This window comes from Rutidosis leptorrhynchoides, chromosome 9 (assembly GCF_046630445.1).
Source record: "Rutidosis leptorrhynchoides isolate AG116_Rl617_1_P2 chromosome 9, CSIRO_AGI_Rlap_v1, whole genome shotgun sequence".
Taxonomy (NCBI): domain Eukaryota; kingdom Viridiplantae; phylum Streptophyta; class Magnoliopsida; order Asterales; family Asteraceae; genus Rutidosis; species Rutidosis leptorrhynchoides.
Window position 1 is genome coordinate 78,439,320 of NC_092341.1, and position 13,138 is coordinate 78,452,457.

The window sequence follows — 13,138 nt, forward strand, 5'->3', positions numbered from 1 at the left end:
TAATATCTGCCGACAGTTTTCGCGGACCAGTATTTCGTACTCTGTTGCTAATAATTGATGGGTAAAAGTATAAATAAAAAGAATTCCACTTTTTATAATTGAATACATATATTTATTTTGGTCTTAACCTTTATAAAACTAGTTGTAAAAAGGTCCATTTATTTATAAAATTTATATATACGTTCGATGTAGAGTGTACGTACTAGTCTGCTGATCATTCTGTGCCACCGTAATTTACTGAATTCGTTTAATTCAATCGAATTAACGAATTTTAATATTTTAAAAAGTTGTATTTATTAAATACTTCAGGGGTATTTTATGTAACTTATAATTAATAATTTCTATCATGTCGTTTTCATGTGAATAGTAAATTAATTAATTTTATTTCATTTACTATTCACATGAATAGTAAATGAATTAATTTTAATTCAACTATTTAAGTTACGTTGTTGTACGTTGTGCTTTACAACTTGTACATCTTTGATTTAACTTCGTGTCTTCTTAAAAATTTAAAAAAATACATCATAAAAATAAAATGATTATATACGTAAAAATTTTAATTTAAAATTGTATCATTCACTAGTAAATTTTAATCATTTCGTATATAAATATTATTCACATGTTTCCATATATATATATATATACATACACAATTATATAATTATCACAAGTTATGATGTTCTTGAATTGTCGGACAAACAAGGTGGTCAACCGTTATATAAAACTCATCTACAAAAGTTTTAAAACTTGTCAAAATGCATTGCTTAAATATTAAATCATATAGAGAATTGGTTTAAATAAGTCGAAATTTTCCGGGTCATCACAGTAGCCGAATAGAAGAAATCCAAATCATCCGTGAGAAAGTAACAATCGCCAAAACTAATGAACGTAACATTGAAATTGAAATAAATTATCGTAAATCACTCACCAGATTCAAAATTCCGAAGTTTGATTACTTGAAACTTTAATCGATGATTTTGATTTTGAATTTAATTTGAGAGAATTTGGGGAATTAACTAAAGACCGTATGAGGCGATTGTTGAGAGGGATTTAGGGTTGTAAGTGTGAGAGAGAATTAGGTTTTTTTTCTGGAACCCCTAATTTTTTAAAAAAGGCTGCCAGATTTTATGTGTACAAGGGTATATGTGTAATCAAACAATTGAAGATTGGGATTATGAGCTCATGAGGTAGATTAGTAGATAATCAATGGTATAGATCAAAGTTGTCTATTGTAATGGGTGGCTAGGATTAGGTCTCTTTTTTTAAAATGAACTAATTTCCATTTTGTTATTATATATAATATAGAAATATAGATATAGATACAATTTTTCATGTGTAATGTTTGGATTTGTGCAATATAAAATTTATATTTGTGTAATGTTTTGGCTTCTAATCGTTCCATTTTAGTTGGTATGATGCCCTCATTATTCGTATATTTTTTACGAAAATAATAATAATATGATTATTAATTAATTATCAATATTAAATATATAATATATATATATATATATATTAAGTAGGGGTGGGCATAACCGGATATCCGAAGTTTCGGATATTCGAATTTTGGATATCCGAAATTTTGGATAGTGAATTCGGCCATCTGAAATCCGAATCCGAAATTCCGGGTATCCGAAATTCCGGGTATCCGAATTTCGGATATCCGAAATTTCGGACTCGGATATCGGATTATCCGCTATCCAAACTATATATAATAAATGAAACATGTACAAATGAGAAACACAAAACACGTAACATGTCATATAAATCTAAGTTCAACATTCTGAATTTCGTGTTACAAAAGTTCAAAGCACGATTAACACAACATCATAACAAACATAACAAAGTTCAAAACACGATTCACACATCATCGTAATACAAACATAACAAAGTTCAAAACGCGATTAACACATCGTTTTAACAACATAACAACGTTGTTGATCTTCAATCATTTTATGCCAAGATGAAGATTAGATCAGGCCTGAAGGAATATCGTGAACCGCTAGAGTTTTGAGATGAACAAGATGAAGATTACTGTGCAGTTTAATTTTAGATCTAGGATTTTGTATATTGTAGCGATTGATTGTTTATATTTCTATCTCTATCTTTGTTCTTTTTACTCTTAAAAGTTAAAATACCTAAGGCCTATAAGCCATAACCTCAGCCACATAACTATAAATATAAATATGTTAATAATAAGTGTATTTCGTTTCGGATATCGGATAATTCGAATATTCGAAAATTTTGAAAAATCGATCCGATATCCGAATCCGAAAATCCGGATATCCGACTTTCGGATATTCGAAAATTCGGATATCCGAATTTTCAGATATTTTCGGATCGGTTTTCGGCTAACCCGGATTGGAGATTCGGATACAGATATTATGCCCACCCCTAAATTATTAAGTTGTTAATAAATAAATTAAACTTAATAATTTACGTAGTAATATTTTTCTTTTTAATTTTTTAAATATTTTTCCACAAATTTATTAATATTAATATTAATATTATATAATATAATGTTATAATTCAGTAGGCTTATAACTACCTTTAGTTGCCTATGCTTAGCAATAAGACTTCTTATTATATAAGATTTGAATGGAGAGCAGAGAATAAGACTTGCATAAAATGTAAGAATGGGTGCATCATATGCTTACAATTGTATGCATATTTATACTACAAGAATCACTATACAAAAACTATTCATGTTCATTTTTCAAATGAGGAACAGTATAAAAGATATGGGGTAATAATATTGGTCATTCACTTAGATTTCATATCTTGTATAGTCAATGATATCATAACACTCCCCCTTGAATGACAATTTTATTAGAGAACAACTAGTACTGCCTCGTTAAAAACCTTGCTAAAGAAAACCCAGTGGGAAAAAACTTTAGCTAAGGGAAAAAGAGTGCAGCATAGAGTTGACTCTCCCTGAAGTGGACATCGCTGAGCTATTACATCTTTTGATCATGCCTCATGCCAATATTGTGAACGTGTTTTCTGAAAGTAGCAGTTGGGAGTGATTTGGTGAAAAGGTCGGCAGAGTTGTTACTGGATTGAACATATTTCATTTCAATCTGGTTGTCTTTAATGAGATTTTGAGTATATGAGAAAAATCTTGGAGGTATGTGTTTTGTTCGGTCACTTTTGATATATCCTTCTTTCATCTGTGCTATGCAAGCTGCATTATCTTCATAGATAGTTGTTGGACATTTATCGCGTTCTATTCCACAAGAATCAGTAATGAGTTGTTTCATTGATCTCAACCAAAAACATTCCCGAGTAGCTTCATGTAATGCAATCACTTCGGCATGATTTGATGATGTTGCAACAAGTGTTTCTTTTTTGAGAACGCCATGATATTACAGTACCTCCATTTAAGAATACATATCCAGTTTGAGATTTAGCGTTATGTGGATCAGATAAATAACTTGCATCTGCATAACCAACCAAATCTTGTTTTGATTCGTTAGAATAAAATAATCCTAAATCAGTAGTTCCTCGAAGGTATCGAAATATGTGTTTGATCCCATTCTAGTGTCTTTTGGTAGGAGCAGAGCTGAACCTTGCAAACAAATTAACTGCAAAAGAAATGTCAGGTCTTGTACAATTTGTAAGATACATAAGAGCTCCAATTGCACTAAAATATGGTACTTCTGGTCCAAGAATATCTTCATGATCTTCACATGGACGAAATGGATCAGTTTCAACATTGAGTGATCTAACAACCATAGGAATACTTAATGGTTTTGCCTTGTCCATATTGAAACGTTTCAAAATCTTTTCAATGTATGTTGTTTGATGTACAAGTAAACCATTAGGCATATGCTCAATTTGTAAACCAAGGCAATACTTGGTTTTTCCGAGATCTTTCATTTCAAATTCTTTCTTTAGAAGTTGAATGGCTTCATGGATCTCTTTATTTGTACCTATGATGTTAAGATCATCAACATAAACATCTATGATCACATATCCGGATGTTGTTTTCTTAATGAAAACACAAGGGCAAGTAAGGTTATTTGTATACCCTTTACTTATCAAGTAATCACTTAATCGGTTATACCACATACGTCCCGATTGTTTTAACCCATATAAAGATCTTTGTAATTTAATTGAATACATTTCTTTGGGTTTTGCATTTGATGCTTCTGGTACCTTAAATCCTTCAGGTATCTTCATATATATATCACTATCAAATGATCCATATAGATAAGTAGTCACAACATCCATGAGATGCATTTCTAAATTTTTAGAAACTGCCAGACTGATTAAGTATCTAAAAGTAATTGCATCCATAATAGGGGAATAAGTTTCTTCATAATCAATTCTCGGTCTTTGAGAAAAACCTTGAGCTACAAGTCTAGCTTTATACCTTGTAACTTCATTTTTCTCATTTCTTTTTCGGACAAAAATCCATCTGTATCCTACAGGTTTCACATCTTTAGGAGTGAGAATGATGGATCCGAAAATTTTTCTTTTATTGAGTGATTCTAATTCAGCTCGTATTGCTTCTTTCCATTGAGCCCAATCATGTCTATTTTGACATTCAACCATAGATGTTGGTTCTGGATCATCATCATTATTCATGATGTCATATGCAACATTAAATGAAAATTTCTCATCAAGATTTTTCATTTCATTTCGGTTCCATAATATTTTTGAATATGCATAATTGATTGCAATTTCTGTATTGACATCATCAATCTCCTCTGCAGTAGGAGTACTGATTTGTTGTTCTTCTTGAACACTTTCTTTTACCTCATTATCAGTTGATTTTCTTTTTCGAGGATTTTTATCCTTTGAATCAATTGGTCTTCCACGTTTCTGTCGTGGCAAAGATTCATGAGTGACGTTATTGCCAACTTTTGGAATTTCAATTCGAGCTGGAGTATTTTCTGCTGGTATATATATGATTTTGTCACCATTTTTGTATCTGTAAATGCATCAGGCAATTGATTTGCAAGTTCTTGTATATGCATTATCTTTTGAACTTATGTCTTGCATTCTTTTGTGCGAGGATCAAGATACTTTAATTGAGGTTCACACCATGAAACATCATTTTCTTTATTTTTCATTTCTCCCCCTAATCTAGGGAATAATGTTTCATTAAAATGACAATCAGCAAAACGTACTGTAAAAACGTCACATGTCATAGGTTCAATATACCTTAAGATTGAAGATGTTTCATATCCAACATATATTCCCAACCTCCTTTGAGGACCCATTTTTGTACGTTGTGGTGTCGCAATTGGAACATACACTGCACAACCAAATGTTCTAAGGTGAGAAATATTTGGCTCTTGACCAAAAGCAAGTTGTAGGGGGAATATTTATGACTTGCACTCGGTCTGATGCGAATCAATGCAGCAGCATGTAAAATTGCATGACCCCATATAGATACAGGGAGTTTTGTTCTCATTATCAATGGTTTAACGATTAACTGTAAACGTTTAATTAGTGACTCGGCTAAACCATTTTGTGTATGCACATGAGCAACAGAATGTTCAACAACAATTTCTATAGACATGCAATAGTCATTAAATGCTTGAGATGTAAATTCACCAGCATTATCAAGTCTCACCCTTTTAATGGTGTAATCAGGAAAATGTGCTCTCAATTTAATAATTTGGGCAAGAAATTTTGCAAATGCCACATTACGACTTGATAACAGACAAACATGAGACCATCTGCTAGATGCGTCTATTAGAATCATGAAATATCTAAATGGTCCACATGGTGGATGAATTGGTCCACATATATCACCTTGAATTCTTTCAAGAAACATTGGTGATTCTTTCTCAACCTTAAGTGGTGAGGGTCTAGTTATCAATTTTCCAAGAGAGCAAGATGTACATGGAACCATTGTATCATGATGGATTTTTCTATCCTTTAGTGGATGTCCATGAGTACATTCAATAATCCTTTTCATCATTGTTGTTCCTGGATGGCCTAATCTGTTATGCCATAAACTAAATACACCATGATCAATATATTTTTCATTAACTACCATATGTGCTTCTGGTACATTTATACGTGTATAATGTAATCCAGAACTAAGTCTTGGCAGTTTTTCAACCACATGACTCTTGTCAGTGATACTTAAATATTTCTCATTTTCTGTTGTCACTGACTAATAATCATACCCATTAAGGTATATGTCGGAGAAACTCAATAAATTTATGCTTGACTTGGGAGAAAATAAGGCATCATTTATTAAACATTTCGTACCATTTGGTAGTATGAAATTTGCCTTTCCTATCCCTTTTATCAAGTTAGCAGGTCCTGATATTGTATGTATAGTTCCTTCTGTTGGTTTTAGATCAATAAAATATTTCTCGGATTTAAGTATAGTGTGTGTAATTCCACTGTCTGCTATACAGAGATCTCCACCACTTGATTGATGTTGTATTCCAGCAAAATTCATATTGAACTTCATATATAAAAATAAATAGTGAGTACATTAATATTACACAATATTTTACACGCAGATAGATAGTACTGAAACATTTAGCAAACATAATGACAAAGACAGACGATATTAAATCGTTTATTTTTAGAAAGACACACAACAACTTAAACATTCAAGAAATCTTCATATAAATCAGATGGTTTCTCAGTGACTGTTGGATCAAGGTTATCCGCAAAGTTTACTTATTTTTCCTTACCTTTCAGCGAATCCTGATACATCTTAACAAAATGTTTAGATGTTCGGCAAGTATTAGCCCAATGGCCCATTCTACCACATATGTAACAAGCTTCTTCAAAATTTTTAGAAGAATTTTCTTCAACATCTTGTTTGGTGGGCTTGTTTTGTGATTGATATTTATATTTTCGTGCATTATTATTTCTTTGACCACCACGACCACGACCACGCCCACGTCTATTACCATTACTATTACCATACGGATGGTTTCTACCATAGTTATGGTTTTTGGCATGATGATGGTGATGGTTATTATGACCACGACCTTGCCTGCGTCCTTGTCCCTGTTTATAATTATTTACAGTATTTGCTTTAGGGATTGCAAGTGTACCAGTAGGACGTGATTGCTGATTTTTCATTAATAGCTCATCATTTTTCTCTGCAACTAAGAGATATGAATTAAGTTCAGGATATGTGTTGAACTTTAGCATTCTCAAATTTCTTTGCACTGTGATGTTGGCAGCATTCATTGTGGAGAAAGTTTTCTTCAACATGTCTGCATCACTTATTTCATGTTCACAGAATTTAAGTTGTGAGACTGTATTATACAGAGCTGAGCTGTATTCATTTACTTTCTTAAAGTCTTGGAACCATAATGTTCTCCATTGATCCATAGCAGCTGGAAGTAAAATTTCTTTTTGATTATTGAATCTGCTTTTGAGACCTTCCCATAAAACATGGGGATCTTCTACAGTCACATAATTATTTTGCAAGCATTCATCAATATGTTGATGAATAAAGCAACATGACGTTGCTTGTTCTTTTTCAGAACAAGTGTTGTTTTCATTTATGGTTTCAAGAATGCCCATTGATTTAAGATGCATTTATACTTTTATAACCCATGGCATGTAGTTGTTTCCAGTTGATTCTAAAGGAGTAAATTTAAGCTTTTCCAGATTCGATATTTTCTATTATCAAAAATTAAAACAAACAATATGATAAATTAGAATCAATTTATATTCATAAGTAGCAAACAACAGAATAATGACAGAATTACAAATATTAAAACGGCAAGGGAATGGTAGAATAAATAAACTTCATCTCGTGGTATACTGAAAACAAGGATGATACATATCATGACCAATACAATAGGGAAAAATCATCCTCGGGTGAATCATCTTTACAAAAACTTTTGAGAGTAGTAATCTGATAAAAATGAAGATTGATTTGTGAAAATGTGAAACGGAGATGTTTAATTTATATTTGAAAAATATAGTCGTTGTAACGTCGTCAGTTGACGTTAACAATCGTTATGCATATATGACCTTTGTAACGTCGTTAGTTGCCGTTAACGACTTCTATGTACTCGTTGTATTTAATATTAATTTTAATAAAAGAGTTTAATTAATATAAATACGATTACTATACATACGTTTAGTATAAATACGATAATTAAGAGAATAAACATATTATGCATAAATATAAATAATAAATTTAATAATAAACATTAGTACGCATGAATAAATAATGATTAGTTGCATAAGTAGTCATAAATAAATGTTAGATAGCATAAATATAAATGTTAGTGAAGTTAATAAAAGTTAGATAACAGAAATATAATGTTAGTAAACATAAATAATACTTAGGCGACAATGTCGACCATATATCAATCAGGCGGTATAATCGACCATATATCACTTAGGTGGCAGAGCCAACCATATTTAGTATAAATGTTAGGATTATCGTGCTGATAACGTGTTATAATTCAGTAGGCTTATAACTACCTTTAGTGGCCTATGCTTAGCAATAAGACTTCTTATTATATAAGATTTGAATGGAGAGTAAAGAATAAGACTTGCATATAATGTAAGAATAGGTGCATCATATGCTTACAATTGTATGCATATTTATATTACAAGAATCACTATACAAAAACTATTCATGTTCATTTTTCAAATAAGGAACAGTATAAAAGATATGGGGTAATAATATTGGTCATTCACTTAGATTTCATATCTCGTATAGTCAAGGATATCATAACATATAATATAATATAATATAATATAATATTATAATATATAATAATACTCTAATATTAATATTAATAATTTTTCAATAATATAAGCCCTACCCCTAACTCTTGCTTCTTCACTTCATAACAAAACAACGAGAGAGATCAAGCCGGAGTCAGTCAACGGCGAAAGACGCCGAAGTCTTCTACTCCGAAGGTAATCTACATCTCCGGCGATAAACGGCGTGTATCTGTACCCAAACTCACAAAAAAACCCTAGGGTTGATCCGCTCAAACCCTATTGTGTTTGTTTTCTGTGAGTTTGTGTGTAATTACACGCCCGATCATCTCTGATTCTTAATATTTTATCCGATTTTCGTGTATCTGACGGTGTAATTTGTACTGTATTGAGCGATATATTATTTAGTTAATGTTATTGCTAGTTATAGTATATCAGATGATGTTAAAGTTGTTGTAATTAATGGTTTTGTGACCTAGTTTATTAAATTCCCATTTTTAGGGGGTTTTTTGTTGACTTATTTATGTGAAAAATTGGATGTATGGTTGATAATAGGGATATATTCCTTTTAAAGTATACTAATTTGACTGAATTAAAGTTGATGAATAAACCTATGCTTTATCTGTGTGTGTGAGAGACTTATGATGTTATTTTAAAATTCATCATTAGGTTAATAAAATATTTATAATAACTATGTATCACTATAACCATTATGCTTATAAATTGTAGTTTCACATTTCAATTTCACTAGCTTGTATTATAACAAGTTTGCTAATTTAAGTGTTGACGCACAATTGATGTTCGATTTCACGGATTTGAATATTGAGATAGTCTGCATTAGGTTTACTTTTGTTAATATTATAATCTCCGATTTCAAGTTTAGTGTATCATCATTTTTTAACAATTGAACTGTTTTACTATTTAAGAATCTAATCGTCACACAGTATTTGAAACTGCTTAACACCATTGTCATGTGGTTTTATTAAACAATTTCATAATTTTTCATGTTTGTTGCAAAAAATATCTTTATTTTGATGAACTTGTATTTATTCATAATGCCACTGACACTTTGTTTTTCTTTGTAGAAATCAATTTCCGGTCAAGTCAAACTTTGACTTATTTGTACACAAGTTCAAGTTATAATGTGTCCTCCAGCGTCCATTCCTTCTGCAATTGAACTGGATGAATACTCAACAGATGAAGTTGTCTTCAAGTTATTAACACAATTAAAAAGTGGCGGCTGTTCTCTGCCTAAAAATGTACTTTCTGATGTGGATCCGTACCAATTCAGACCCTCAAATCTCCCTGGTTGGTATCAATGCTACTGATTTATATATGCTACTGATATATAATGATATATATAATATAATATAATTGTTTTTTTTTATTGAAACGATACATTACTTGCAGCTAACATCTGGTACTTCTGTTCTGGGACGAAAATGGATGCTGAAAACGGGTTTTGGAGATCAACAGGGGACGCTTGCGTGATATACTCAAACACCATGATTAATGGTTTGAGAGAAACACTTCAATTCTATGAAGGCGATGAACAAAAGACCAATTGGATGATGCAAGAGTACACAACAACCAATAAGTGTAGCAGTAAATTGGTATGCATACTAATATACTATCTCTTCAACCCATATTGCGTAATCTATGAATTGTTCCTTTGTATTTATAATTTTATATCTTTAATCCGTCTGAAATGCGCAGGGTCTGGATCATGGAGCACTATGCAGGGTATTTTTGGTAGACGACGACAGCAGTGGACAACTTTCTAAAAGTGAACCTCCATTAGCCATGGCTGATATATCTCCAGATCCAGAACCACCATTAGCCATGACTGATCGATCTCCAGAGCCACCATTAGCCGTAGCTGATCGATCTCCCGAGCCGTCATTAGCCATTTCTGATCGATCTCCAGAGCTGCCATTAGCCATTGCTGATAGATCAGAGGCGTCATTAGCCATTCCTGATCGATCTCCAGAGCTGCCAATTGGAGATTACGACGGTGATTTCTTGGAGTTGGATGATCTTGCTATTCCCCTGTCGCGTACTACAAGTTCTGCTGATTCAAGCTGTATGACCACGAGTATGACATCAGACGATTTTTTCGATTTAGATGCCCTAATGCGTGAAGTAGAGAATGATCCTACCGACCAGGAAAATCAAGATTCAAGAATCAAGTTGAATCTTTATGTACCTGAAAAAACAAAAGAAGTGGTGGTACAACCAGCCACTTTAGGTATGTTCTATCATCTTTCTATTTTCTCTGTTGTAGATTATGTCCTGTTTAACTTCTGCAAATCATAGTTATTCAACTGTTTTGTGTGGATATTTATTATTCATTTTCTATAATGTATATAGGTTGTGCATTTTTTTTTATTTTTTTATTTTTTTTAAATTTGATATCTCAGTTCTTGGTATCTGATTATTGTGGTATTTTAATCCAAAGGATCTCTCACCAAAGACGAGGAGTCAAAACCTTCTCCGGGACAAACCTCTAAAACGGACCCCACTTCTCAGAACGAGGCAAGAGATCGTTGGAACGAAGGCACTTCAAAAGGGGTCCACTCATCGTCACCATCAACTAGTTCTGAAGGTTCCGAAAAGAGAGATCGTGTTCGTCGAACCAAGAAGCCCAAAATAATGAAGTTTTTATGCTTCTTGGCATTTTAACATCACACGTAAGTTGATTATGTTGTTTTAATGATAATTAATATTAATATAATATGCACGTATGAGGGATAAGACTAGGTCGAGATAACGTTTAAGTAAATGCAGCTAATAAATGAGCTGATTTTTAGATGGAACTAGGTATATATAGTATATATATATATATGTAGAGAGATTGAGATTTGCATATGATTATTCATATGCGTTGTACGCTTGTAAATATACCATCCTGCCAAAAAAATGGAAGACTAATCGTCTTCTTAACAATATCTATGGCTGTTTATTATTTAGGTGTCATCATATGTTAAATAGAACGAAATTGGTGATTTGGATCTTGACATTTATGTTTGTTACATTATGAAGATTATGGGTTACTTTTTTGGTTTCTTATGCGAACATTATGATGGTTTGGTTATTATTTTTCGATAATTGTTTGTTGTCGCATACTGTCATACTTTGCATGTTCTTGTATTGTGAAGATGATGAAAAAGTGGCATTTGATTCTTTGAACGTTTTAGTGAGGTTCAATATCATTGTTATTGATATAAGCTGGTCAAACAAATTTATAAACTCAGTTGTTGAAGGCTGGTGTTGTTCTTGGAGTGTGCGGCTCAAGTTAACACGATTACAATAGTTTACATACCTGCTTAATGTGTTTCTTTTCAAATACTTGTTCTTCTAAAATTTAACAGGTTAACAGTTTATAAGTATGCTTTATTAACAAAATTTTACTTTCAGTCTTTTCTTCTAAACGAAAGGATTCTAATTTTTCCCTTTCATTCAATTTTTTTTTTATTTCCTTCGAGATAGAAATCGGGAACGGAGTTTAGCTATGTAACCGATTAATTTCAGAGTGACTACTCAGTCAACACAAATCATTTTGGGATGATTAAACAATATCTAATCATAGAAAATACAATCAATTGATTATTATTATTATTATTATTATTGTTATTATTATTATTATTATTATTGTAAAAAAATAAAAACTTTATAAACATCTTAATCTCCAAAAAGAAGACAAGAAAACAGAGATACAAAAGGAACGCCACAACATAAGGCTCGATGACAGTAAACAAACATAATCGATACAATGTTAACTAAATCCGAGCCTTGTCTTGGCCTAACCAATACAAAGAAAAACACAAACAAAAAAGAAACTAGAAATAAATCAAACAAAGAACAAGCCATATCCTAATCAAGAGCCAACGTTAGAAGTGTTGGTGTCATCTACCTCATTCGCCTTGAACGTGAACGTAGACTCGATTCCAACCCCGTCCGAATTGAAACCTCCATTCCTATATTCGTCAAAGAAACCAACACTCTCTAGCTTTTCTCTCGTTCCCGCTCCAATACTCACGAAAGTATGATCACTTTTTGCCCCCTGGTATCATCTTCGTCGCTAGAATCAAGCAAACGTAAACCTCCACCCTTTAAACTCTTATCCTTAGCGTTACCTTTCATCTTCAAATTACCCTTCGATTCAAGCTTCTTAACCCCGTTAACCCCAAACTTGGAAGAGTGTACGTGTCAACCCCTACAATGACCTTTGCAAAAGTTTATTTGCACAAATATAAAATTTCCGACCCTCACTATTCCCCGTAGCAACTTTAGCCAAGTTATCTAAAAGTTCACAATTAATCTCGTCTCCCGCAACCGGTTTCAAAACATTCGCACATCTTATTTTCTTTGATGGACCCGCACTTAATCCATCAAGCTTTAAGGGAACCAACTCAATCGAATACGAACTACTCTTAGCCTCGACACTATCACAAGTCAAATTGCC

The 13,138-nt window shown here is 32.3% G+C and overlaps 1 protein-coding gene across 1 annotated transcript; it reads left to right on the forward strand.

Annotated features, from left to right (window-relative positions):
- The first annotated feature begins 8,776 nt into the window (after positions 1–8,776).
- LOC139866792 (uncharacterized) lies at positions 8,777–11,737 on the forward strand. Its single transcript, XM_071855081.1, has 5 exons — positions 8,777–8,871; positions 9,759–9,981; positions 10,084–10,286; positions 10,390–10,921; positions 11,132–11,737. Exons 2-5 carry the CDS (start codon positions 9,816–9,818, stop codon positions 11,353–11,355), a joined length of 1,125 nt encoding a protein of 374 aa, XP_071711182.1. The 5' UTR covers positions 8,777–8,871; positions 9,759–9,815; the 3' UTR covers positions 11,356–11,737.
- Positions 11,738–13,138: the final 1,401 nt, after the last annotated feature.

Excerpts from the sequence above, each read along its gene's own strand:
- LOC139866792 (XM_071855081.1), top strand. The coding sequence starts at position 9,816 with ATGTGTCCTCCAGCGTCCATTCCTTCTGCAATTGAACTGGATGAATAC. Across the intron at positions 9,982-10,083 it reads CAGACCCTCAAATCTCCCTG|CTAACATCTGGTACTTCTGT; the intron begins GTTGGTATCAAT and ends CATTACTTGCAG. Across the intron at positions 10,287-10,389 it reads ATAAGTGTAGCAGTAAATTG|GGTCTGGATCATGGAGCACT; the intron begins GTATGCATACTA and ends TGAAATGCGCAG.